The 27,638-nt window shown below is 42.3% G+C and overlaps 1 protein-coding gene across 2 annotated transcripts in view; it reads left to right on the forward strand.

The window, feature by feature from the left end:
• FBXO42 (F-box protein 42) overlaps nt 1–27,638 on the forward strand; it is a 97,608-nt gene that overhangs the window by 51,214 nt on the left and 18,756 nt on the right. The window contains exons 3-4 of one of the 2 annotated variants that reach the window (XM_019461511.2): nt 2,292–2,408; nt 13,381–13,515. In XM_019461511.2, the coding sequence (XP_019317056.1) occupies nt 2,292–2,408; nt 13,381–13,515 (252 nt within the window). Of the gene's footprint in view, nt 1–2,291; nt 2,409–13,380; nt 13,516–19,986; nt 20,673–27,638 lie in introns of those variants that run through there. The other variant, XM_019461512.2, reaches the window with a different exon arrangement.

Consider the following 27,638-nt stretch of genomic DNA (forward strand, 5'->3'; position numbering starts at 1 on the left):
TACATACATGCATGCATATACATACATTTATACACACACACACTTTTTTTTTTAATAATTTTTTTTTTAACGTTTATTTTATTTTTGAGACAGGGAGAGACAGCATGAACAGGGGAGGGTCAGAGAGAGAGGGAGACACAGAATCCAAAACAGGCTCCAGGCTCTGAGCTGTCAGCACAGAGCCTGACACGGGGCTCGAACTCACGGACCGTGAGATCATGACCTGAGCCAAAGTCAGACGCTCAACCGACTGAGCCACCCAGGCGCCCCCACACTTTTTTATTTTAAAGAGGGAGGAACCCTAACCTAGCACTCACAGTCTTAGATCTTCTGGGAGAAGGAAGTCACTGCCAGGACAGCTTCTTCTTTCCCCCTCTCTATCATTATGTATCTGTCCCTTATTCATTACTGCCTTACCTCAATTCAGCATTTTCAAATCTGTTACTTTCTTCATCAGAGTATAGTTGGCACTGTAGTCACACATTGAAGATGACTATCTTTTTAATATTCCAGTTCTTAACTGTGAGTTCAGCCAAAGGATAGTAATCATCATTGGAAAACATGTTTAAATACTGTGATCCTGCTTAAGGATCCACTGAGGTGACATGAATTAAAAAATGATACATTCTTTCAAAGTGTAACATAAATTATTGTACTCTTCATTCAAAATGTTGCTCTTTGAAATAAGGTAGTCATTTCATGTGTTAAAAACATAGATTGTTCCAGAAACATGAAGCTCTCACCTTTTAAAAAACAAAGACTTTTACTTTTCTTTCTTTCTTAAGAGAGCTCAAGCTAGGAAGGGGCAGAGAGAGGGAGACAAAGGCTCCAAAGATCCTAGCAGGCTCCATGCTGACAGCAGAGAGCCCAAAGCAGGGCTTGAAATCATGAGCCGTGAGATCATGGCCTGAGCCCAAGTCAGACGTTCGCCTGACTGAGCCACCCAGGCGCCCCCATAGACTTTATTTTTTAGAGTGGTTTTAGATTCACAGCAGAATTGAGCAGAAAGGTCAGACATTTCCTGTTTTCCCACATCCACAGCCTCCCCTACTGTCAACATACCCCGGTGCATTTGTTGCAGTTGACAGACCTGCATGGACACATCATCATCACCCAAGTCCAGAGTTGACATTGGGGTGCACATTCTGTGGGTTTGAACAAATGTATGATGATATGTGTCCACCATTATAGTACAAGCGCTCACTTTTAATTTTTTTTTTTAATTTTTTTTTTAACGTTTTTTTAATTTATTTTTGAGACAGAGAGAGACAGAGCATGAAGGGGGGAGGGTCAAAGAGAGGGAGACACAGAACCTGAAACAGGCTCCAGGCTCTGAGCCATCAGCCCAGAGTCCGACGCGGGGCTCGAACTCACAGACCGCGAGATCGTGACCTGAGCCAAAGTCGGACGCTCAACCGACTGCGCCACCCAGGCACCCCAAGCGCTCACTCTTTAAAACAGCTTTCCTTAGTTGTAAAATCATCATTTCATAATTCAGTGTAAGCTAATTATTGTCTCCTCGTTTATTAAGATGGAATATGCTTGGTTCCCATGGTCTAACCACAGGCATTTATGAACACCTGTTTTTTATACTCCAGATGCTGTTTTACCGTGCTCTTTCTCCCAAAGCTAAATTACCCCCAGTCCCTTTGCTTTGTTTAAACAATTCCCATTATTGAAATTAATTTAATTTTAATTTTATTTTTTAAGCTTATTTATTTATTTTGAGAGAGTCAGAGAAAAAGTGTGAGTGGGGGAGGGGGGGAGAGAATCCCAAGCAGGCTTTGCGTTGTCAGCATGGAGCCTGACTGGGGCTCTGTCTCACAAACCACAATATCATGACCCGAGCCGAAAGCAAGAGTTGGATGCTTAACTGACTAAGCCACCTAGGCACCCCAGTTATTTACTTATTTTTAAAGTAACCTTTATACCTATCGTGGGGCTCAAACTTACATCTCTGAGATCAAGGGTCGCATGCTCTACTGACTGAGCCAGCCAGGTGCCTCTACCAATTATTTTAATGTGTTGCTTTAAGATATGACGTAAAGGGGAGCAGAGTTATAGTGTGAGCTAATTTTGTAACCTTGACCTTTGTAACACTTAACCACCCTGAGCCTTTGTAAAGTGAAAGGATTGGATCTTCTACTTTTGAAATTCTGTTTCTTACTTTGAATGAAAAATAAGAAACTTAGGTTTTATAGAAGTTATGTGACAGCTAATAGATGCAGTTTTAATAATTTGGTTGAAAAGTGAAGTATCCAGGCTGAAGCATTTGTTATTTTTGTCTTTAGGTGTAGCCCACCAGTGTTATCATGGTTTCATAAAGGCTGTCCAGGAAGGAAACATTCAGTGGGAGAGTCGGACTTACCCTTATCCTGGAACCCCGATCACTCAACGGTTCTCACACAGTAAGTATTTACTGTGAGAGTAGATGCCATCCTGCCCGTGGTCATATTTCCAAAAATTCCTCTGGAGGCATGTATTTTGTTTGACTTTTTAATGAAGAGAATGTAAAATGAGGACTTACATTAACTTTAGAATCAGGGAAGAGTGTGAGCCTAAGTACAGCATAGGCACCTTGGTATAATTTTATATTTGAATTTTTCTAGTATCTCTACCCCCAAGAAGTCAAGGTGTTATCTTAGACTTGAACATTGATATCAAGTAAGAGGATATCAAAGAAGTACAGGAAGGTGTTTCCAAGATCCTGCTTAGGGAGTAGCCAGAGTTTAACACTAAGAGTTAAAATAATTCTTTATTTTAACATAGTATATGTTTAGCCAACACTGAATTTGGCTGGGATCACACAAAGATTTTGAACATGAAGGGTATTAATTTTAAAATGTCAATTTAAATAGTAAAATTATAAATGCTCTGGTAAATAAGACACAATTTAGAGTTTTTATTTTTTATTTTTATTTAAATTTTTTTAATGTTTGTTTATTTTTGAGAGAGAGAGAGCGAGAGAGAGCATGTGAGCAGGGGAGGGGCAGAGAGAGAGGGAGACACAGGATCCGAAGCAGGCTCCAGGCTCTGAGCTGTCAGCACAGAGCCTGAGGTGGGGCTTGAAGTCACGAACCGCGAGATCATGACTTGAGCCGAAGTCAGATGCTTAACCGACTGAGCCACCCAGATGCCCCTAATTTAGAGTTTTTAGATTATTCTAGAATTAACTCTCCATTTGAATTTGATTTTTGTAGACACCATTTTATTCTATTAGTGATACATACCTTCATCAAAATGAGATTAAGATGTGGTATATCTTAGGCCAGTACAGGTATATTAATAATGGTTCTCCATAAAGAAAGCTCGTGGCAGTGGGGTGGGGGTGAGGGAGCTCTAAATACTTTCCCATAATTACAGGTTTAATTATATTACTTCCCAGTTCAGAAACCTTCAGTGCCTGTTGCTTACAAGATAAAAGCTAAACTTAGTCTTATATTCAGAGCCCTCTTTAATTTGACCTGTGTTCAGATTTACCACATCATCTCCCAGCTTTTCCCAAGAGCTCTCCTCTTTCAAGCTGTCACATTGCCATGCTGGGTTCTTCCTCCCTGGAGTGTTTGTATCCACTTAGCTAAAGCCTGCCTTTCCTTGAAGACTCCATTGAAGTTCTGGCTCCTTCGTGAAACCTCTCAACTCTTTAGCTCATAGAAAATATTTTCCTGTTCTGAGCCTATGTTGTTGTCTGAAATACTGATTTTGATACTTTCTGATACTCTTTTTTTTTTTTAATTTTTTAATGTTTATTTTTGAGAGAGACAGAGCATGAGTGGGGGAGGGGCAGAGAGAGGGAGACACAGAATCCAAAGCAGGCTCCAGGGTCTGAGCTGTCAGCATAGAGCCTGACATGGGGCTTGAACTCATGAACGGTGAGATCATGACCCGAGCCGAAGTCAGACGCTTAACCGACTGAGCCACCCAGGTGCCCCAACTTTTTGATACTCTTGAATATTACTACTAATTTTGAACTCTTTTGTGTTATTCAGGTTTTAATTTTAATTCCAGTATAGTTAACGTACAGTGTTCTATTACTTTCAGGTGTCCAGTGTAGTGATTCAGTACTTCTGTACAATACTCAGTGCTTATCATGATAACTGTGGATATTTGGAACTCTTGAGGGAAGGAGAGTGTATTGGTTATTCATGTTGTTTAAAAAACTTAGCAGCTTAAAACATTTATTATCCCACAGAGTTCCCAAGGGTCAGGAATCTGGGAGTGGTTAGCTAGGAAGTTCTGGCTCAGTGTCTCTGATGAGGTTGCAGCCAGTCTGTCAGGGCTATAGTCACCTGAAGGCTTGACTGGGGCCCAGGCGGTCTGCTTCCAGGTTCACACAAGTAACTGTTCACAGGAGGCGTCCGTTCCTTAGGACTTGGACCTCTGGGGGCACTTGGGTGGTTCAGTCGGTTAGGCATCCAACGTTGGCTCTAGTCACGATCTTGCAGTTCATGGGTTTGAGCCCCATGTCGGGCTCTGTGCTGACAGCTCAGAGCCTGGAGCCTGTTTCAGATTCTGTGTCTCCCTCTCTCTCTGTCCCTACCCCATTCATGCTTGCTCTCTCTTTCTCTCTCTCTCTCTCTCTCTCTCATAAATAAACATAAAAAAAAAAAAGGACTTGGACCTCTTCGTGGAGCTGCTCATGACTTGGTAGCTGGCTACCCACAGAATGAAAGAATGAATGATTGGGGAGAGAGAGAGAGAGAGAGAGAGAGGGAGGGAGAGAGAGACACCAAGATAGAAGCTGTAGTGTCTTTTACAACCTAATCTCTGAAATGAATCTCTTTCCTGACCCGTTCTGTTGGTCACACAGATATTGACCAGCAGGGTAAATACCAGGCAGTGAGGACCTTTGGAGGCCATCTTGGAGGCTGGCTGTCCCAAACCCTGTGTTGTATTCTCATTTCCAGAGGAGAATTCAGTACATAATTATAATGTATCATTGTCTTTGAACTGGATCTAAATAGATCAAAGGAGCAGGCCAAATTGTTGCCGTGTTCTCAGTTCTCTCCAGGAGCTGTTTGACTTTTACTATCGTAACCCCCCTAGGGCAGTGGATCTCAAAGTGTGATTCCTAGGCCTCTGGGGAAGAGGGCAATCTGTGAGACCCTTTTGGGGGTCTGTGAAGTCAGAACCGGTTTTCTTTGTTTTAATGCCCCTGCCTTGAGTTTTGCACAGGCTGTAACAGTTTTATTCTGCATTGCTTTTGTACCATTAGTGCAAATGTCAACAGAGTGGAAAAGGCCATTAACAGCAACTACTGAAAAAAACGTAAACAGGGCACCTGAATGGCTCAGTCCATTGAGCGTCTCTCGATTTCAGCTCAGGTTGTGATCTCATAGTTCGTGAGATAGAGCCCCAAATTGGGCTCTACGGTGACAGCATGGAGCCTGCTTGGGTTTCTCTGTCTCTGTGCCTCCCCCGTTCACACTGACTTGCTCTCTCTTTCAAAAAAAAATTTTTTTTTAATGTTTATTTATTTTTGACAGAGAGAGACAGAGCATGAGTGGGGGAGGGGCAGAGAGAGAGGGAGACACGGAATCCGAAGCAGGCTCCAGGCTGTGAGCTGTCGGCATAGAGCCCGACGCGAGGCTGAGGCTGGAACCGTGAGATCATGACCTGAGCCGAAGTCGGACGCTCAACCGACTGAGCCACCCAGGTGCCCCACTTGCTCTCTCTTTCAAATTAAATAAATAAACATTAAAAACAGAAACAGGGGCCACTGTCGGTTAAGCATGTGACTTTGGCTCTGATCATGATCTCATGGTTCGTGGGTCCAAGCTCCACATCCAGCTCTGTGCTGCCAGTTCAGAGCCTGGAGCCTGCTTTGGATTCTGTGTCTCCCTCCACCCCGCCCCCCCCCCCCCCCCCCCCCCCCCGCACTCTATCTCTCAAAAGATGAATAAATGTTAAAAAGCAAGCAAACAAACAAAAAACAAAGCCCAGGCTACTGTTACTACTACAGGTACTTCCTTCTCTTCCTCTCTCCCTTCCTTCCTCCTCCTCCTCCTCCCCCCCCTTTCTCTTCCTCTCCTTCTTACTACAAAAACAGTTTTTGAAAGGGACTTGAATGTTTTCAGGAATCCACACTTTAATACTTAATTCATTTAAGACTATAAATGAATCCTTGTCAAGCATATGTAATGAGGGGCACCTGGGTGGCTTAGTCACTTTAGCTCAAGTCATGATCTCATGGGTTTGTGAGTTTGAGCCCCTAGATCTCGCTCTGTGCTGACAACTCAGAGCCTGGAGCCTGGAGCCTGCTTCAGATTGTGTCTCCTCTCTCTGCCCCTCCCCCACTCATTCTCTGTCTCTGTCTCTCTGTCTCTGTCTCTCTGTCTCTCTCAAAAATAAATAAACATTAACAAAAAAATTTTTTAAAGGATATGTAATGAAATTACAGGAGAATCCATGTTAGATCCAGTATTTGTTGTTGAGGGAGGGTTGACCTCAGTTACTGACAGATAATTGGAATGAGAGGCAGAGACAGAGTTTCTAAAGACTGTTTTAAGATGGTTTTTTTGAAACAAGTATTTTTAAGAACCCTAAGTGAGGGAAATGGAGTGAGTCTGGATAAAGTAGAAACCAAGCTGGGAAGTATTCAGGGGTGAGTAATTATCACAAGACAGACAATTTAGCTTTCTAATGAGAGAAGAAAAAAATTTTTCAATTAACTAGCTTTTGAAAGAGTATCATTACAAAATAGTGACAGTTATTTGCAGGGGACATAGAGAAGAAAAATAGAGTGAGTAATCTCACAGAAATTCAGAGGTTGGTGGATTTCAATATTTGTTTTTACCTTCAATTTTTTTTCATGTCTTCATTTAAAATCCAAGAAAAGGTGCCATAGATTTTTTTTTTTTAAGTTTTGTAATGTTTATCTATTTTTGAGAGAGAGACAGCGAGCAAGCAGAGGAAGGGCAAAGAGAGAGGAGACACAGAAACTGAAACAGGCTCCAGGCTCTGAGTCATCAGCACAGAGCCCGACACAGGGCTCAAACCCACAAACTGCAAGATCGTGACCTGAGCCAAAGTCGGACGCTTAACCCACTGAGCCACCCAGGCGCCCCGAAGGTGCCATAGATTTTTTAAAAAGGTGTCTGTGTGTCTCGTTTCCTCTCTCTCAGCTCATCTCTCGCTGTTGCCTTTCTCTCTGCATGCTGGCAGACTGAAGAGAACTGTTACACAGAAATGGGCATTTTTCAGAATAGGTTGAAAACAAGGAATTCCTTCAATGTCTTTCCTTAGCTCCTTCCTCTTCCTACTGCATGTTTCTCCCCAGAGCTCAATTTTATTTCTTTTTTCTTTTTCTTTCTTTCTCTCTCTCTTTTTTTTTTTTTAGAGACAGAGCGCAAGCTAGAGCAAGCAAGTGGGGCGAGGGGCAGGCAGGGGAGGGAAGAGAGACAGACAGAGAGAGAGAGAGAGAGAGAGAGGGAGGGAATCTCAAGCAGGCTCCACGCTCAGTGTGGAGCCTGACACAGAGCTCAATCCCATGACCCTGGGATCATGACCTGAGCTGAAGTCAAGAGGTGGATGCGACTGACTAAGCCACCCAGATACCCCTCAGCTGTATTTCTTATTCCTGATTCACTCTGAGCTGGAGATCTGCATTTCCAATTCTTTGCTCGTATTGCCACAGAGATACACAGATGCTTCGTATCTAGTCGGCTAAAAGTGGAATTCAGTAGTTCCTCCCAAGTTTTCCCCTCCCCATAATTTAGTTAATGGCATTATCATCCTCGCAGTTACACAAGTGTGAATTCTCGGATTTATCCTCAACTCCTCTTCTTCCTTCAGTAACAAAAGTCAGATCTTGTTGATTCTGTTCGTCTCTGCAATCTCTCTCATATCTTTCCTTCTTTTTCCCATTACTCACATTTATGAATGTGAGTAATGATTACATTACTCATTAGAATGATTACATTCTATCTTTCCTAAATCTTTTCTAAATGATTGCATAAATAAGAAGTTCAGGTTCTCCATCTGAACCTGAACGAGACACTGTTGGCAGCCATCTCTAAAGCTGGGACAGTGCCACCTCCTAGGGCATTTGGAAATGTGGAAGGTCATTGTTCATTTGCTTGACTGGGTAGCACTGTATGCATTTAGTAGGCAGGAATGCTCGGTGTCCTGCAGTGAATGGGCTGCTCCTCCACAAAGAGAATGGACCTGCCTAAAATAACAGGAGTCCCTGTTGGGAACCACTGTAAGTGAAGCATCAGACCAGTCTCGTCACTCCTCTGCTAAAAAACCTCAGTCTTTCCACGCTGATGGAGGAGTTTCCACTCCCCTTCCACTCCCCTGGGCTTTCGAGGCCCCAGCTTACTCTTTCAGCCTAATCTCTCCCACATCTTCACACAGCCAGGCTCCACCCACACGAGACTCCTTGTTAGGTCTTACACTTCCCTACTTGATGGCCTTGCTTGGATGCCCTGATTTCCTTCTCCCTTCCCCTCCGGTTCCCCTTTTCGTCCCTGGACTTGTTTGCCCATTGTTAATGGACTAAAATGTTCTATCCTCTAAAACCCATCTCAGAGATAAAGCCAAAAGCCACCTCTTCTCAAGCTCCTGTCAGATTCCCTGCCATGGAGATTAAGATCTTTTTTTCCTCTGCCTATACACCCCTAAAACACTCCTCTTGCCTTTCTTTTTACTGTTTATTACCATCTGTCTGTCGCCATAATTGTCTGTGTTGGAGAGGCTGCATATGAAAGAAGAATTTTAAACTTGGGAAGTAAGTTCCTTGGCTCTTCTTTTTTTTTTTTTTTTTTTTTGAAGATTTTTTTTTAATGTTCATTTTATTTTTGAGAGAGAGAGCAACTGCAAGCGGGGAAGGGGCAGAGAGAGGGAGACACAGAATCCAAAGCAGGCTCCAGGCTCTGAGCTGTCAGCACAGAGCCCAACGAGGGACTCAAACCCACAAACCGTGAGATCATGACCTGAGCTGACGTCAGACGCTCAACCAACTGAGCCACCCAGACGCCCCCAAAAATATGTTTTTAACTGCAAAATGATAGAGTGGTGGAGAGATCTCTTCCTCAAGTGGTTGTCTGCTTGAGGACAAGCAGGTTCCAGGTGTTAGACATCCATGCACCTTTCACAACACTTGGTCCATAGTTGAAATCGTTGAATTCTGTGAAATTAAGTGTAACAAAGATGTAGCAGTACAGCTTCTTTCCTGTTTAAAAGTCTGGGACAGAGAGGGGAAGGAAAATGAAGCCAGTTTTCTTAACTCTTTGGTGAGTGTGCGCATGACCGATCATGCAAACCTTGACTAACAGAGAATGTCCTTTTCAGATTGATATAGGGATCTGTTGAGTGTCCAGCATCGTGCTTTTTGTATTTCGGTGAAGGCTGCAAATAGGGTCGGGTCATGTCACACCCATGCTAGCTGTGCTCCTGTAGTAGCTGAGCAGGCCCAAACGGGATAACCAGCCTTGCTTGTTCCATAGTTATGTAATTACAGGCCTTATCAAATATGTCCTGGCTTGTAGACGTGAGACACATGACAGCATCGTCTCTCTGAGCATGGGATTCATGCCTCCGGACCTTTCCCTGGAAACAAGTGTGGAACAAAAGAGAATTTAACATCTGAATGCAAAAGTTAGAGTTAAGTAAACATTTCTCAAGTGGCTCTCTAAAACAACTGGAAGACCTTGCACTAGAGAGGAGCATGCTACAGTACAGAGATGTTTAGGATGCCAGAGAACTACTGGTGTGCTGTGTGTTGATATGAATATTGGACTTGTCTTTGAGTAGGGATTATCGGATATTAACTGGAAATGTATGTTTTGCAATAGTTGTTCATGGAGCAATCAGGCCATTTCAGAAAATTTGAAGAAATATAGTAATTAGAATAAGCATTCTTTTTTTTTTTTTTTAATTTATTTATTTTGAGAGAGACCGTGCAAGTGGTGGGGGGGGGGGGGGTGGACAGAGCAAGACTGGGAGAGAGAGAATCCCAAGCGGGCTCCGCATTGCCAGCGCAGAGCCCAATGTGGGGCTTGAACCCACAAAACCGTGAGATCGTGACCTGAGCCAAAACCAAGAGTCGGAGGCTTAACCGACTGAGCCACCCAGGAGCCCCTAGAATAAACATTCTTAATGTTACTTAGAGTATTCATACTGTACTATGAACTGTAACTTTCGTATTGCACATTCCACTGGTCTAGATGTTTTGAAAAGAAAACTATGTGGGTGGAGAACGTTGGTAAAAGGGAAATGACTACTTGAGCACTGGTATTTGCTTAAATTCTTAATTTTTTCTAAAAGGCCCATTGAACTTGTTGAGTCTCCCCGCAGCCACCCAGACCAACATGTAGATGTCTTAAATAAAAATAGACAATAAACAAAAGCTTAGTAGGATGCTGAAAATATTTGAGGGTATTATTGATGGCTGTTTTCTTATTCCATTATATTGGAGTTCTAAACATAGCTGCCCAAACTGACTCTCTTCCTCTCTAAGCTTCATTGCTGATTAACTGAGAGACATTGAGAATACGGTGTGCGAAACTTGTCATTTTAGTCCTGCTAGCTTTGCATAGTTTGGCCTATGCCTTCCTCTTCCAGAAACCTTTGTTTGTTCCAAGAGAAGCAGGAGAATGCCGATTGCCTTATTTTAGTATAGGATTAAAATACATGTGGCAGGGACCTCATGGGGCCTGGCTGTTGGCTGGGTTTTCAATCCAAATAGAGAAGAAGAATGTTTGCTACCTCTTTGAAAAATAAAGGCACTGTGCTCTTTTGCTGTATGAAGGAAGCAGCTGCCAAGAGTTGATGTTTGAAGAACGGGGAGACATAAATGAGCCCTTGACTCTTAGTTATGAAATCACAGATTTGTCTTATTAAAGATTGTTCTAATGGACACACATTAAGGTTTCAGAGGCCATAGGACATTGCTAATTTATTTTCCGTGATATGGGTTATCAAGAAGAAAAGAATGTTCTTTTATGCCTGGTACCAGTTGGTTCAGTTCAAAATTTCAGTCAATTTGTTGGAGTAGCTAATTCAAGAAAGATATGAGAAGACCAAGATATCTGAAGCTCAGCTCCTTTAGTGGAGATTGAAATGTGACTCTAGCAATTATCCTTCTTGTTTGTCTAATATCAGCTAAACTTGATCCTTCATTATTTACAGTTCTTTTTAAAAAATGTTTATTCATTTATTTTTGAGAGAGAGACTGTGCACACACATGTGTGCAAGCAGGGGAGGGTCAGAGAGAGAAGGAGAGAGAGAGAATCCCAAGCAGGTTCCCTGCTGTCAGTGAAGAGCCTGACTCAGGGCGCAAATTCACAACTGTGAGATCATGACCTGAGCCAAAATCAAGAGTCGGATGCTTAACTGACTGAGCCACCCAGGTGCCCCTTGTTATTTGCAGTTCTTAACCAATCTGAAATATGAGCATTGGAGTTTCATAGGATTTTATTTCTTAATAGATTTTCTTGTTTAGATGTGGATTTTTTTTGAGGGGGGGAGGGGCAGAGGGAGAGGAAGAGAGAGAGAGAGAGAGAGGGAGAGAGAGAGGGAGGGAGGGAGAGAGAGAATCCCAAGCAGGCTCCACACCCAGCCGGGAGCCTGACGCAGGGCTCCTCTCATGAAACGAACCGGGAGATCATAACCTGACCCAAAATCAAGAGTCAGATGCTTAACCTACTGAGCCACGCAGGCGCCCCTGCGATGTGGATTTTAAAACTTATACAGATTAGAAGTTATTTGCAAAGGAAAGAAAGTTAGTGGAAAGTGTAAGATCATTTAAATCTTCATATACTGTAGTGTGTTAGTTTGAAAAGTCTGGAGCTCCATTGTTGCACAGTGTCAGAGGTCAAGATGATTTGGATCTGTGCCTTCCACTGGCTGAGATCACTGGGTGTAAGCGACTAAATACACTACTATGGTACCTCTTAACTCCTGAAGTTTTCTGACTTGGCCTTTCTGGTGCAGAGATTCCTTAAAGGGCCTATGGGGTGGGCTGATTTAAGAAAAAAAAGGAGGGTTATTCCCAGAGCTAGTACATATCACAGAGATAATTATAGCAGTAGCATTTCTCTTTTTCTGAACTTGACTAAGTGGTGCCAGAGTTCAGAAGAGATCTTAAAAACAGAGGTGTGCTAAACTGCACTAGAACTACAAATAAGCTGACTGGTCACTGAAACCATGCACTAGTGGGTTGAATCTCTGAGTTTCTTTTCACTTTCCTCCTACTCTTATGTAAGGGGAACATCGAGAATTCTTTTTTTTCCCACCAGTATGCATGAAATGAATGGAAAGGAAAGTTTTGCTTGGCCCCCCTTCCTGAGATCCAAGATGGTAAATGCAAGTCTGTAAGGAGTGGGGTCATCGTTTCCAAAGAATAGAGACTAAGTGAACTTTTTAGGGCAAAACAAGGTGGTAGTGCCTCTCCTCTAGACTTTGGCTGTGGTCCTTCTGGTTTTGGAGGTACAGCCCAGCCCCTCTCACAGTCCTTACCCCTTTTCTTTGGAATGGTGTCTGTCGGTGAGGAGTGTATAATCATCTGATTGAAAAGGCTCTTCTCAGAGACCTTGATGCTTTTTAAATGTTACTTCACTGGTTTTCTGTGTAGCACCGAGCAGCCTGTCTTGGTGGCTTTCTGATGCACCTTGGTGGCTTTCGGCTTAACGACCTCCATGCTGTTCTCTCCGTAGCCTGGGGACCGTCCTACTTCTGAGATCCCCGAGATACATTGATCTTCATGTGTGGTTACTTCATGGCATCGATTAAAATGGTTTTCTGTCATTCTCTTCATGTAAAGATGTGTTTATTAGTTTGTGCTTCAGGTTTCATTTGAAAACAAAAGCAATAATAGGAGCGCTGGAGGAGAGAAACAGGAGGACAGTGCATCCATTAGCACTGGCTCTCTCTGCCTAGCCCTAGGGGGTGAGGATGCAGATTTAGGTTAATTGTGCAGCTGTACTGAAATTTTACCCATTGAGCACCCATAATCTGAATTCTTGTGTGCTCTTGCTGGAATTATACGGTCTTATTTAATGGTGACATTGTCAATTTGCTCAGTGTTCTCAGAAATGATATTTCTATAGCTTTCCTCTGAGCTTTCTTTTACTTTCTTTTTTAAGTTTATTTATTTTTCATAATCTCCACACCCCCCACTGAGCCCAGACTCACGAGATCAAGAGTCACATGCTCTTCCAACTGTCAGCCAGGCGCCCCTTGCTGGACCTTATTTTAAAGAATAATATGATATTAACCAATCTGAAGACAAGAGGCTGGTTATAGAAAGTTGGTACCTGGCCACAGAGTCGCCGAATGGCTGAAATTATTGATCTTTGAAAGACAAGTGTTATAGTTAAGGTGTCAGAGGGGCTTCAGTATTGAACATCAGTTATGCTCTTATTGTTTTCTTTCTAGGTGCATGCTATTATGATGCTAATCAATCTATGTACGTGTTTGGAGGCTGTACCCAGAGCAGCTGCAATGCTGCTTTTAATGACCTCTGGAGACTTGACCTAAATAGCAAAGAGTGGATCCGACCTTTGGCTTCAGGTAAGAGCTAAAGTGCTGATGTTTGCCTTCTCACCAGGTAACTCCCTTTGCATGGACATTCTATCTGCTCTGTTTTGGTGGTGGTCTCTGGTACTAGGGTCCCAGGTCAAATCTGTGTAAATGCTAAAAGTAATGTGTTTGTATAAGGTCTTTGAATTAAAAAAATTATACTTTATTACTAGTATTGGTGCCCTGCCAGAATTGTACTACTGTGTGAATTCATTTGTGTGGTTTTCTCAAGTCCTTGCACTGGTGTGATGTGCCTTTTGGTATGAAGTTGAAGTAAGCAGAAACACAGCATCGTGAGAACGGTAGTTCACTGACAGAAGCTGTTGTTCCAGGGCTGAGATCTCTGAATATCTTTGTTGTTGCCAGCTCAGACATTTGGGGAGTGTATGGAACATGCCTCTGCTGGTTACTCTTAACGACTCAGGAATGTGGGAAGATTCTCCAGTAGATACATTCCTGCATAGTCCCACTATGCCGAAATTCTGGCAGAAAGAAACTAGATTATTTTCTTTAAAAATTTTTTTTTGTTTTAAATGTTTATTCATTTTTGAGAGACAGAGCACGAGTGGGGGAGGGGCAGAGAGAGAGGGAGACACAGAATCCAAAGCAGGCTCCAGGCTCTGAGCTGTCAGCACAGAGCCCGACGCGGGGCTTGAACTCATGAACCATCAGATCATGACCTGAGCCGAAGTCAGACGCTTAACCAAAGGAGCCACCCAGGAGCCTGATTATTTTCTCCTTTTTGATTTAACCTTTCGGGGATTTGTTTTTGCACTCTTGAGGCAGGACAGTTTGAAAAGGCACAGCCGTAAGACCGAAGGGGCTGGTGTGCTGGAGAAGTAAGAGTCCACTGAGCATAGAGTACTCTATGATTTGTTGACAAGCTTTTCCCAGACATTCGTGTGGCTTTTCAAGATTGAAATTCACTCTAGGACTAAGGAGACTCAGGTTTTCTTGGGCAGATTCCTTACTCCTTTAGGTCTTGATTTACTAGTTTGATAACTACATGGGAAGTGACTTGGTGTAGTAGAAAGAGCCTAGGCTAAGAGTGAAGAGACCTGAGTTTCATCTCCTGCCATAATAGCCAAGTCTGCATTGTCAGTGAACAGAGGACTGACTGCATCTCTCTGGGACAAATACGGAGTAGGATTAGATGATTCTGTTTTCAAATGGCTAGTTTATGCTTTTCTTTTTTTCTGGAATGACTGCTATGATTGTCTAAGCCAGGGGCTTAAAACCTTTTTTTTCTGGGGGGGGGGGGGGGAGCGGTGCTTAAAACCTTTTTAAGAGAAGAAACTATAATTTGCTTCCCCAAAGCTGTAAGCTCCTGTTCCTTCCCCTGCAATAGACAAATCTAGGAGGCAGAAGCCTACTGACAACAGGTACTCACAGGTGGGGCTGGGTTTTGTACAGATGAAATTCTTTATTAAAATCATTAGAAAGAAGACCAAGTGTTAATCTTAAAAATTTTGGAAGTTAGTGCTATTTTAGGGCCCTCAGAATTGTGTGCTTTGGAGAGTTTCCTTTTCTAGCCCCCTGTCCCCTCTTGCACTTAGAGCAATGCTGATTAATGTTTGGAATCACAGATCTAAAATGTCCAAGATTTCTTCAGCTTCAGCATCCTGTTGCCACCGTACTTGGTGTCCAGGTCCCATTCCAGAGCAGTTTCGGCTATTCCAGTCACAAAACGCCAATACTGCCCCTTCTCTCTTGTGTAACCAAGCTCTGCGCTTCTGATACTTTGGCCTGGGGGTTGATCTTCCTTCTAGAAGTGGAGCCCCGGACTGTGGGACCTTCATGGCATACTGCTGCCTACTGTGCTTATTTCCCTAATTTCCCTCTGTAAGGTAGACGTGGGACTTTTTTTTTTTAAACCACTAAGACTCTGTTTTGAGATCCTCAAGGTAGAAGTATCAGAGAAATAACCGACTTTAAAAATACAATGGTAGACTGTTTCCTTTTGTAAAACATAGAAGCTCCTGAAGGTTCAATTTTCTAACAGTGTCTCAAAGAGACCGCTTGCCACTTCACTGTAATCTACAATTAGAGCCTAGTTTTCAAGGGGGGAAGACAGTTTTTTGAAATGTCTCCTTTTTTAAACAAACAAGCACTAGTTTTTAATAAAGAAGCCTGTGAGATTCTCCTTCAGGCAGAAATCCCATGGGAAGATTGCCTGAGGACATGCTTCTGTGTGCTGTCGTGAGTCCCAGCCAAAATGACTTCCTCACTGAAACGTCAGTGAGTCTTTCTGAACAGCACCCCGTTGTCGATACGCCTTGGTGTGCCTGACTCACCCGTTCTGGCGCACGGAGGTGGGCAGGTTGGAAAGTGACTGAGGGGAGGGTGTCAGCTGTGGAGTCCCCTCGCTTATATTTGTAAGCAGAGGGTATTTAAAGCCGTAACCTCAACAGGGTTCAGTCTTTGAAAGTGTAGCCGTGTGGAGAAGAGTAGCAGACAAGCAGTGGGGCAGTTTCATTTGGAGTGGAGAGTCTTTCTGGACAGTGCTTCTGCATCAGGTGCCTTTTTCCTTGTTTATCGGCTGCCCCTACACATGAGACAGGAGCCCTGCCACGTGGGGTGGTGTCCTAGCCAGCTCAAGCTGCCACAGCAAAATACCGCAGACGAGGGGCTTCAGCAACAGAACTTTATTTCTCACGGTTCTGAAGGCTAGGAGACTGAGATCAGGGTGCCGGTGAGGGTTGTCTTCTGGTCTTGGGGACAGCTGCCCTCTTGCTCTCTCCTCATCTGGCAGAGACAGAGTTCTGGTGTCTCGTCCTCTTCTTATAAGAGCACCAATCCCATTATAAAAGGCCTCAACTTTGTGACTTCATCTAAATCTCATTAATCTCCCAAAGGTCCTATTTCCAAAGGCCATCACACTGGGGTTGGGGCTTCAACATACGAATTTTGAGAGGACACAGTTCAGTCCATAACCATGGGAATTAACGCGACTTGCCTCTGAATCCCGGTTGTTAGTTCCTTTTGCAGTGATAGAAGCACTCCATCTAGAGGGAGTGTGGTGATGACAAATGTTAGAATGAGAACTCTTCCGGCTGAGCCAGACCTACCTATAGCTAGTGCTTCTCAGATGTTTCCAGTGAGGCGCCCCCTGCTTCCTTTTACAGCTGTCTTGTAGCCCCTCCCCTCATGAAGTGTATATCGTATCCTGTAATGGGGGAGAAACAAAAACAAGCAAGCAAATTATTACAAAGTATGGAGAAAACAAGGAATGAGCCAGAATAAGAGGGGGAGAGCTACTTTAAACAGAAGGCAACTTTTTTTTTTTTTTTTGCTGAGATTTGAAGGATGAAGAGTGGAAAAAGCGAGGCCAGCATATGCAGAGGCCCTGGGGCAGCAAAGAATAGCACACGTTAAGAGGACCCGAAAGTGGACCTTGGTGGACAGACATAGTATGCTGAGCAAGGAGCAGAGTGGCCCAGGTGGAGCTGAGATGTAAACAGGAGCTGACTCGTTCACGCTCCAGCATCTGAGAGATTTTGAGATTTTAAGCAGAGGAATATGGTCCAATTTACATTTTAAAGAACACTTTTGCCGCTACTCAGGAAATGGATTGAAGAAGGCAAGAAGACAAAGCCGAGAGAACAGCTAGGAGGCCCCCACATGGTTCGGGTGAGGGGATGTAATGACTTGGACTAGAGTCCTAGGAGTAGAGGTAAAGGGAAACGGAAGAATTTGAGCTGAAACTCTGATAAAATCAACAGGACTTCTTGATGGATTGGCTGTGGGAGGGTCAGAGGGCCGGTCAAGGCTGACTTATGCTTCAGGTTTGACAGCTGGGTAGATAGAGGGCCCGTTCCCTGAAATGGACAGTAAATATTTGGAAGAAGTTTAATTTTTTTATTTCTTTACACATTTCAGTGGTGGTATCATGTAACTAGCTGTTATGAGAGTTTGATGTTTAAAGTAGAGGGCTTGACTTCCCGTAAACGACAGCACAGTCCTTCCTTTTGTTCCGTTAGTTCTACTCTCATCCTTCATTTGTTCTTGCAGCAAATATTTATGGATTTCCTACTCTGTGCCTGGCATTGTTTTAGATGCTGGGGACACATGAGTGAATAAAACAGACACAAATCCCGCTCTTGATGGAGATCAAATCCAAATGAGGGAAGACATATTTAAAATGCCAAATAACATAATATAGTATGTTAGAAGGTGATTACTGCTACTGAAGCAAAATGATAGCATGGTAAGGAGGTCAGGAATAGGGAGGTATAACTAGGTCGATAAGGGTAGGCCTCATGGAGAAGGTAGGATTAGAACAAAGAGTTGATTGGGTACAGAAGTGAACCAAATGGATAGCTAAGTAAAAGAACATTCCAAACTGAGAATAACCAGTGCAAAGGTCTGGAGGTGGGAGTGTGCTTGGGACAGTCAAGGGGTAATGAGGAATGAGAGTGAACAAAGGAGAATGTTCTAGGAAAGGGGGTTGGACAAATAATGGACGGAAATGTGTCATACACGTAAGACCTTCAGGCTGTCGTGGGGACTTTTTCGCATTTTTTGAGTGCAATGACTGGCCATTTAGTTTTCTGAGAAGAGTGTATACGAAGACAAGTGTAAGAATGAGGAGACCAGCTAAGAAGTGGTAGCAATAATCTAGACAAGGAATGGTGACTTGGGTTAGGGTGTTAGCAGAAAGTTAACAACTGGATGGATTGAATGGAGCCAGTGGGATTTGCCCATGATGTGGATGTGGAGTGTGATAAGAGACAAGAGTCAAGGGCAGTCCTAAGGATTTTTAGCCTGGGCATTTGAAGGAATAGTGTTGCCATTAACTGAGATGGGTAAGAAAGGCTGTGGGTGGTCAAGGTCGGCAAAGTTCAGGAGAGATGAGAAATTCAGTTTGAAACACATTACATTTGAAACACACATTGGGACGTCCAGGTGGAGTTGTGTCTGGAGTTCCAGAGAGACCTGCACGCCTGAGACAGTTGTCTAGATAGCCATATGGGAGTGATTAGCATCATGGATTCCCTGGGTGAGATGACCAGGGAAGTCTGGGATGTAGCTTTGTTTGGGGATCAGGGAGAGAGGGAGAAACAGCAAAAAAAAAAAAAAAAACAAAAAACTAGCAAAGGCATATCTGTGGAGGTGGGTGGGGGAAGACAGGAGAATGAGGCATCTTAGAAGCCACCAGACTTGAAAGTGTTTCTGGGAGGGGAGGAAATAGCAGCCGGGTCCTACTCAAGGAAGAGGTCAAGTCATTTGAGGACTTCGAATTGTCCTTAGGTTGAGTGAAGAGTACTTTCAATGAGTGATAAGGACGAAAGTGTATTTGGAATGGTTTCAAGACAGTGGGAAGAGAGGAGTTGAAGACAGGACGTATAAACAGTGCATTCCCGTTTTTGAAGAGTTTTGCTGTAAAAGAGAGCAGAGAAACCAAGCACTAAGCGGAGGGGAATGTACATTTGAGAGGTTTGTTTTTTTAAGATGGCAGATTTTATAGCATATTCGTGCTGCTGGGAATGATCTAGAGGGAAGACTTGATGTGGATAGAGAGGAAGGATCGTTAGAGCTTGTCCTCGAGGGGTAAGAAAGGGAGAGGGCTGGCCATGGACGAGAGCATTGAGCATTTATCGCAAGGAGCAGGAAGGAGCATGTGATTGCAGATGCTGGCGGATGGGGAGATGTGGGAACCGGTAGAAGTCCTGATTGCTTTATCGCTTAGATAGAATAACCGAGGGTGGAGCAGAACAGGCCATCGAACATCCTGGCGGTGAGTGTGAATGTACAATTGTCTACATTGTAGTCTTTGCCAGGTGTTCTAGGAAGTTGAATCTTCCACCTTCTGGAGTTGTGCTAAGGGAACACCTTAATTCTAATCAGCCTGTGTTGATTCCCCAGCAAATGCACAGTTCTTGGGACAGGTCCTTCAAAAGACTAATGTTTAAACACTGTTTCTAAAATACCCTCTAGTCAGACGGAAGGTAATTGTGGCATCTGTTTAATGTATAATAACATTATAAGTCACGGCCTTTTTTGGTTACTTTAAATCAAAGTAGAGATGTTCAAGTACACATTTTTGCACTTAAAATTGGAGTGTTCTGGTTTTCAGAACTTCAAGATTAGCCCACACCCATTTACAAAAGGGGAACAAATTTCAGTTTTAGAATTTTCCACAGGTAGGAGAGTTGATAGATGTTAGATAAGGATTTAAGACTCAACTTGTCTTCTCTGTTAACGAGTCCTAGAGCACAGTTGATTTTCCCACTACATTCTCCCTATAGAATCTTATTGTCCAATACATTTTTTTGCTTTTCAGTTTCTACCCTATCAATCACACATGAAATTCCAAGTGATGGCTTATGGCTCAGACCCTTTGTTTTAGAAAACACTCAGGGACAGAGATACGCAACCAGGCTACCCTTGCCACTCCTGAGCCACTTGCCTCTGAACTTAATCCTTGATCGCTTGTGTATTCATTGGGCCTCGGTTTCTTCTCCGTGAAAGAGGTAGAGACAAGATCACTGCTCCTAAAAGTCACAGGTTGACAAAAGTCACTTTTGTCCAAGTGACCTGGGAAGAAGCATACTAAAAAAAATAGATTCCTCTGCCTCATAGCAGCCTCACCTAATCTCAAGAGGTTGGGAATAGAGTGGAGGATCTCCATTTTTAAAAAAGAGAAAATATCCCTAGCTAAATTTGGAAATCCTGGATCCCTCCAAAATCTTTTGGCTTTTCTTACTGCACAATCTGTGACTTCACTTTGTTATCGCGGTCTGTTAGGTGAGTGTGTAATGCTCGAAGCTAGACTCCTAAACTGTTGTTAAGGAAGAAGGATGACTGCTCGGTGTTCTCTTAACTGCTTCTTTGTAGAAACAGCTACCTTTTACTCTGATTAGTCAGGAGTGGCCTGCTGTCTGAGGAAATGTGTATGGATGACACCCTTGAAAGCGTTTTAGGGTGGGGTGTTGGTTGTCTCAGATTCTTCAGACAAACTATCTAACCTTCAAACCGACCCAGTTAGGTTGGCACTGCTGTTATCCCCATTTTACAGATGAGGAAACTGGAGCTCAGAAAATCACCTAGTAATTTACCTAAGATCACACAGCCAATAAATGATGGAGCAGTGATTGAAACCCAAGATTTTATCTCTAAAGTCTGTGTTCTTTCTCCTCTGCCATGCTGTGAGTAGTTTTATTTTTCTATAATTTCTTTCACGTTTTAAAAAACTTTTTAAATAGACTTATTTTAGAATAGAACAGAGTTCCCATATGCCCCACACCTAGTTTTCCCTATTGTTAACAGCTTGCGTTAGTGTAGTACATTTATGACAATTAATGAGCCAGTACTGATACATTATTATTAACTAAAGTCTGTACTTTATTCTTTTTTTTGAGAGAGAGAGAGAGAGAGAGACAGACAGACAGAGTGTGAGCAGGGGAGGGGCAGAGAGAAAGGGAGGCAGAATTTGAAGCAGGCTCCAGGCTCTGAGCTGTCAGCGCAGAGCCTGACGCGGGGCTTGAACCCACGGACTGTGAGATCATGATCTGAGCTGAAGTCAGACGCCCAACCGACTGAGCCACCCAGGCTCCCCAGTTCTTTTTCTTTTGTTTGTTTAATACCTTTCTTCTGTTCCAAGGTCCCATCCAAGATACATTACAGTTAGTCTTTGTGTCTCCTTAGATTCCTCTTGGCTGTGATAGTTGCTCAGACTTCCCTAGTTTGATGATCTTGACAGTTTTGAGAAGTACTGTCAGGTATTGTGTGGACTGTCCTTCGTTTTGGGTTTGTCTGATGTTTCTCTTACGGTTAGATTAGAGTTACAGGTTTTGGGGAGGAACACCACAGTGGTAAAATGTCCTTATCACATCCTGTTGAGGGTACATACTGTGAACATGATTTTTTTACCATTGATCTTAACCTTGATCACCTGGCTGAGACAGTGTTTATTAGATTTCTCTACTATAAAAAAAAAATTTTTTTTTTGCCCTTCCTTTAAAATTCTTTTTCCTAGTTTGTTTTTCTTTCTTTTCCTGTGATTCCCTTTATTTGTAGTTGCCCTTGGTCCTTGATACTCTATTGAATTTGGGGGAAAAACTAAGCTCTCTGGCCGTTATGTCTGTGATCAGAGTCAGAAAAGGATAATGAGCAGAAGGGTATATGTCATTTGAGGAAACCTTTTCACAGCTTAGAGAATTTTCAAATATCAATATGATTTGCCTTTTCAAATTTCTTTTGGCGGGGAGCAGAATGCTGAAGACATCTTTTTTTTTGACCTAACACATCAAGATTTTTCCAGCCGTGCAGAGTCAAAAGCTCTATTGGAAATAATTTTGTTTTCATTAAGACTGTTCCTAAACAAATAATCACATCTTCCAAAATCACTGAGTAATCTAGCAGAAAAGCTAGTTTACTTTTGGAGTTGGGCAAGAAAAAGAAAGAATATTGGTCATATCAGATGTCTGTGGGAAGGCCAGAATATCCTTAAAGCTGGAAAGTTCTGGAACTGCCCAGAGTGTTACTGTTTCTCTTACTCTGTAAATGATATCTGAAAAATGGTGCACACAGGGCTCTTGGATCCATTGATGAAGCTTTGCTGTCCTGTGTCTGGTAGAAAAGTTTAGTCTTTCCTGAGCCTGTGCTAACATGTTCAGGAAATGTCAAAACAAAGAAGGGAGTGTGGGACTGATACCTGGCACCAGGTATACCCAGAACAGCTAACCAGGAGAGTGTGTTCTGGAAAAGATCACCCAGTCCTTCCCTTGGCTTAGGTCCCAGGTGTCAGTATTGACATTGAAATAGCTGGATGTGGAATTTTTTTAAATAACTTATTAGTGTGTTCAAAGGCGTTAGATTCTGCTTTGTAGTGTTGTTTTGAATCTAAACACTTTATACATTTTTAAAACTTACCATTATGTTCTGAGAATGCCAGTTCTGTGGAGATGAGAGAGAGGTAGATGCCTATCAACTGGTAAATGTTGGACCATATTTAACAAGAGGACTTTCAAATACAATCCAAGCTTCTTCTTTTCTCTGTGCTAAAAACTGATCATTGACCTCACTGTTTTAATATTTTCTTTATGAATGAGAAGGCCCAACTAACTTTACCTATGGATCTTTGTTTGTTTTTTAATTTTTAAAAAATGTTTATTTATTTTTTAGAGGGAGAGAAAGAGTATTAGCGGGGAAAAGACAGAGAGAGGGAGACACAGAATGCAAAGCATGCTGTAGGCTCTAGGCTGTAGGCTCAGCACAGAGCCCAGTGTGGGGCTTGAACTCATGAACTGCGAGATCATGACCTGAGCCAAAGTCGGACACTTAACCAACTGAGCTTCCCAGGTGCCCCTTTTTAAAAAAAAATTTTTAATGTTTATTTTTGAAAGAGGGGGACAGAGGCTCTGTGCTGACAACAGAGGCCTCAATGTGGGGCCCAGACTCACAACCATGAGATCATGAACTGAGCTGAAGTCGGATACTCCACTAACTGAGCCACCCAGGCGCCCCGGATCTTTTCTTGATTATTTAATGTCTTGATTGCCAAAATGTATTAAAATCTGTCCATGTTGAAAATTCTGCATCCTTTCACTTTTATTTTTTTTTTTATTTTTATTTTTTTTTAACGTTTTATTTATTTTTGAGACAGAGAGAGACACAGCATGAACGGGGGAGGGGCAGAGAGAGAGGGAGACACAGAATCGGAAGCAGGCTCCAGGCTCTGAGCCATCAGCCCAGAGCCCGACGCGGGGCTCGAACTCACGGACCGTGAGATCGTGACCTGAGCCGAAGTCGGAAGCCCAACCGACTGAGCCACCCAGGCGCCCCCCTTTCACTTTTATTTACTTGGTCCAGCTCATGAGTTTTTCTGTCCTTTCTTAAAACTCTATAAACATTTTCTTATATTTTATTTTATTTATTTTATTTTATTTTATTTTATTTTATTTTATTTTATTTATTGTATTTATTTATTTTTTAAATTTAAGTTTATTTATTTATTTTGAGAGAGAGAGAGAGCAGGGGACAGGCAGAGAAAAAGAGAGAGAGAATCCCAAGCTGGCTCCACACTGTCAAGCACAGAGCCAAACGTGGGGCTCAAACCCACAAACTATGAGATCATGACCTGAGCCGAAGTTGGACGCTTAATCAACTGAGCCACCCGGACACCCCTGCCTTTTCTTATTTTAGATAGAAGTCTGAGTGTCACTGAGCATAAGCAGTGACTTTCCTTAGAATTCTGAGCCTCCATACCCACACTGTTATCCCGTCTGCCCACCCTCTTGACAGGCAGTTTTTGGTTGCATTTCCTGTGCAGTGAGACTCTCAGACCATCTAGTGTTTGTTTTTCTCAGGTATCCACATAACCACCCCCCACCAATAGCACTTGGTGTTTTATGAGCACAGTAGACTTCATTTTGTATGATGCTTTATCCCTATCTCCAGTGCTATTCAGATTTCTTAATTTTATTTTGTGTCCTGAGTGAAATTGCAGAAAGCTAATCTTATGTGGGGGAACACAAAAGATACTATGCTAGACTCATTTCTGACTCCTTCCCCATGACACTGTTGGCTTCTAGGAAACTCGGCAGTGCCTTGCACCAGCTCATGCCCTGGTGCTTATTATTTGGCTGTTTATTCTCTGTACTGTCAGGATTGGGCTGGTTTTTCAAGTTTTTCAGTTCTTGTGACCTTGAGGAGATTTTGTAAAGAATCTGCAGGGTGGTTGGTCTTCTAGGTGGGTGAGAATTGTGATTGGTCATTTATTAATTTGAAATATCAACTTAGGTTCTTAGAGACTACTTTAACTTTTCAAAACTTAGAAGCTACCTCTCATCTCCTTTTTGGGAAATGAACTCTTGAAATACTGCTTTAATTAATTCTACTTTTTCAAACAAGCAGCGTGCCTGATAATTTCCTCTGTTCCATAATTCTCTCTAGGAGTGATTATGGGCTATTTTATATTTGATTTGTCGGCTTTTATGCTGTGTTCCTTTTTTGCCTTCTTGCCCATTTAGTAATGTTTCTGAAATTCATTGCCCAATCTTAAGTTGTTTCTTGCTGTTTTATTTACATATATGAGTTACAGCGTGGTTGCATTTTATGGAAGGAATATGTTCTCAAAGACCTCCCGTAATGAATTTTCTGGCAGTGGATTGGTCTTTCTGTTTCCTGGTAAAAGGAGTGGCTGATGCCATGTGACGGTGGTATAAACATGATTTACAGTTCACTTCATTCTATCAGCTCTGACATTAGCTAGTCTTTTTTTCTTAATACTTTATTAAAACATAATTTACATACAGTAAAATGAATAAATCTTAACTTAGATTTGTTCTCTGCACAACTCAGACTTTTTTTTTTTAATTTTTTTTTTTTTAACGTTTATTTATTTTTGGGACAGAGAGAGACAGAGCATGAACGGGGGAGGGGCAAAAAGAGAGGGAGACACAGAATCGGAAACAGGCTCCAGACTCCGAGCCATCAGCCCAGAGCCCGACGCGGGGCTCGAACTCACGGACCGCGAGATCGTGACCCGAGCTGAAGTCGGACGCTTAACCGACTGAGCCACCCAGGCGCCCCTACTCAGACTTTTTAAACTGTGTATACACCCATGTGATTATCACCCAGATCAAGAAACAAAATACTTGTCACCTCAGAAAGTTCCCTCATGCCCTTTCATGTCAATACCACTCCCCACCGAGGTAACCACCTTCTGACTTCTAAGAGACTTGAGATTCATCTTGGTCTGTTTGAGATTGATCTGTGCGGTTGCATTTATCAGGGGTTTATTCCTTTTCGTTGCTGTAACTGTTCCGTAATGTGAATATACTACTTTTTTTTTTTTTAACCTATTCTAATGTTGATGAATACTTGGGTTATTTCTGCTTTGAATATAGTTGCAGTCAACATTCTTATGTGAGTTTGTTTGTGGACATATCACTCATTTCTTACTTAAGACCTACCATGTCGACTTTAAGAAATATTCTAGGGGCGCCTAGCTGGCTCGGTCAGTAGGGCATGCAAGTCTTGATCTTGGGGTTGTAAGTTTGAGCCCCACAATGAGTGTAGAGATTACTTTTTAAAAACCTTAAAAAAAAAAAATAATAAGACATACTCTAGATACAGTGAGTATCCCAGAGAGTTCTCTATTCACTTAATCCTGCTCTAAGTAGAAAGATCTGATGATATAACTAAGTATTATAGAGATTTGGGGGAGGAAAGACTGCTTGGCTAATAATTAAAGGTACTGCTCATAATTAGGGCCTCCCTACCTAAAATGATGGGAGGAATGTGTTGTGAGAAGGAAGGAGACTGGTTAGTAATAACATTAAGAGCTTGGTTTTTGTGCCAGGCAAACACAGGTTTGTATCAGATCTCTGTTGCTTAGTAACCGGTGACCATAAACAGGTTATGTAACATCTCATTTGCCTCACCTTTAGAATAGAGATGGTGATATCTACCTTTGGTAGTTTTTGTTCAGATTACATGCAATACAGTATTCAGATGGAGGGAGATGTAGAATCTGATTAAGTTCAGTTTGTATATATACAGAAGTACTAGCTAGGGAGTGGAGAGTGGTCAGAAGTTATCCTCAAGGTCCCAAAGCTTGAAAAGGGATTGCCTTCATCCCTTTGTTTATTCATTTTCACGCCTTTATTTATTGAATGTTTATGCCCAGTGCTGTCCAAGCTGTGGCAGATATAGGAGTGAACAAGACGCAGGTCTGTTTGGGGGGAAGACAGCCCATAAACAAATCAGTCAATACAAAGAAAATCTAACGCACTAGGAAGAAAATTAACTGGTGATGCAAGAGAGTAGACGGAGGTGTTTAAAGTAAGTCATAAACTATATCCATCCAGGACTTCTGTATGGATGGATAGATTGTTAAAGGAAATCTGATTCACGAAGAGAAAAGTAGCAAACTAATGAATTTGGATTCTGTTCACAATTTGTTACAGTTTATTTTTAAGGCCAATTGCATGTTTTTATTAAGATGATGTGCTTTTGATTAAAATGCCTATGAAGTATCTTAAATATTTTTCTGTTTTCATAGAAGGAAGGCACCCAGCGCTCAGCACTTCCATGTACTAATCTCTGTGAAGAAGGCATAGGATGTTACTTAGCCAACTACTTTCAGTTCTTTGCAATATGTTGCTATATTAGCTCCTTCCCGATCCCTGGACCCGTTCCTAGTTAATCTATATGAGCTGGTGATTTCTCCTTGTCTCCTCTAGCCATTTGCAATCTAGAACAACCTGGGTCTGTGGTGGTCTCAGGACAGGTGAATGAGAGCAGAGCCTTGGGGTTCCCCTAGGAAAGGAAGGAACTCTTCCTGTTTGTTTATAAAGTTCAGATGCTGGGATTTTTCCAGAATACATACTTTTCTGAGGTGGGTATACGTTATCTCCTACTGGAGAGAAGAGTGGGAAAATGTGCATAGCACAAGTCTGGGTAAAACCTCAGTCTTCCAGGGGAGAGAATATATAGATTATACCATATTTCAGTCTGGCTCTCTCCTGCCTGACTAGGATTTCCCTGTTTTGACACCAGGCCAGAAACTTTATGACTAGCAACATTGTTTTTACTTCTAAACAGAGCCACTTCAAAGAGTACCCACTCTCCTACCCCCATTAGAACTGCAATTAACAAGTTATCTGATTAAACTGACTGTGGACCTCCTCTCTTCCAGGAGAAATTGGATCAAAAGACCACTTGAAATGGTAACAAGGAACTATTATTGGTTTTCATGCTGTTAATTTTTAGCTGATAAGTACTGCCCTATTCATCAAGTGGCCTTTCTCATGGGTTTATTTAGAAGTGAAAACAATGCCAATATGGAATTTCTTTTTTTTTTTTTTAACGCCTGTGGTATATGCAGTCATACAGGATCTAAACTTTTGTCATGCCCATTACAAAAGTTCCTCTTGTTTTGGATGTTCCTCTTGCTTTGGATGACCCAAGGAGCGATTTTTTTAAAGATGTAGGTATAATTATAATAATGAAAATGTATGCCCTGAAGCCCAAGATCCAGACAAGCTTTTGTCTTAATATTAGTGAGTTGTTTTGATATCAATCAGTAACTTTCTGGCCATGTTACAACTGAAGAATAAAATAGGAAAAGGGAAAAAAAAAAAAAAAAAAGGCAGTGTAAGGGAGAC

Source organism: Panthera pardus, unplaced genomic scaffold, assembly GCF_024362965.1.
Source record: "Panthera pardus isolate Hobbes unplaced genomic scaffold, ASM2436296v1 HiC_scaffold_11, whole genome shotgun sequence".
In the NCBI taxonomy this organism is placed as follows: Eukaryota; Metazoa; Chordata; class Mammalia; order Carnivora; family Felidae; genus Panthera; species Panthera pardus.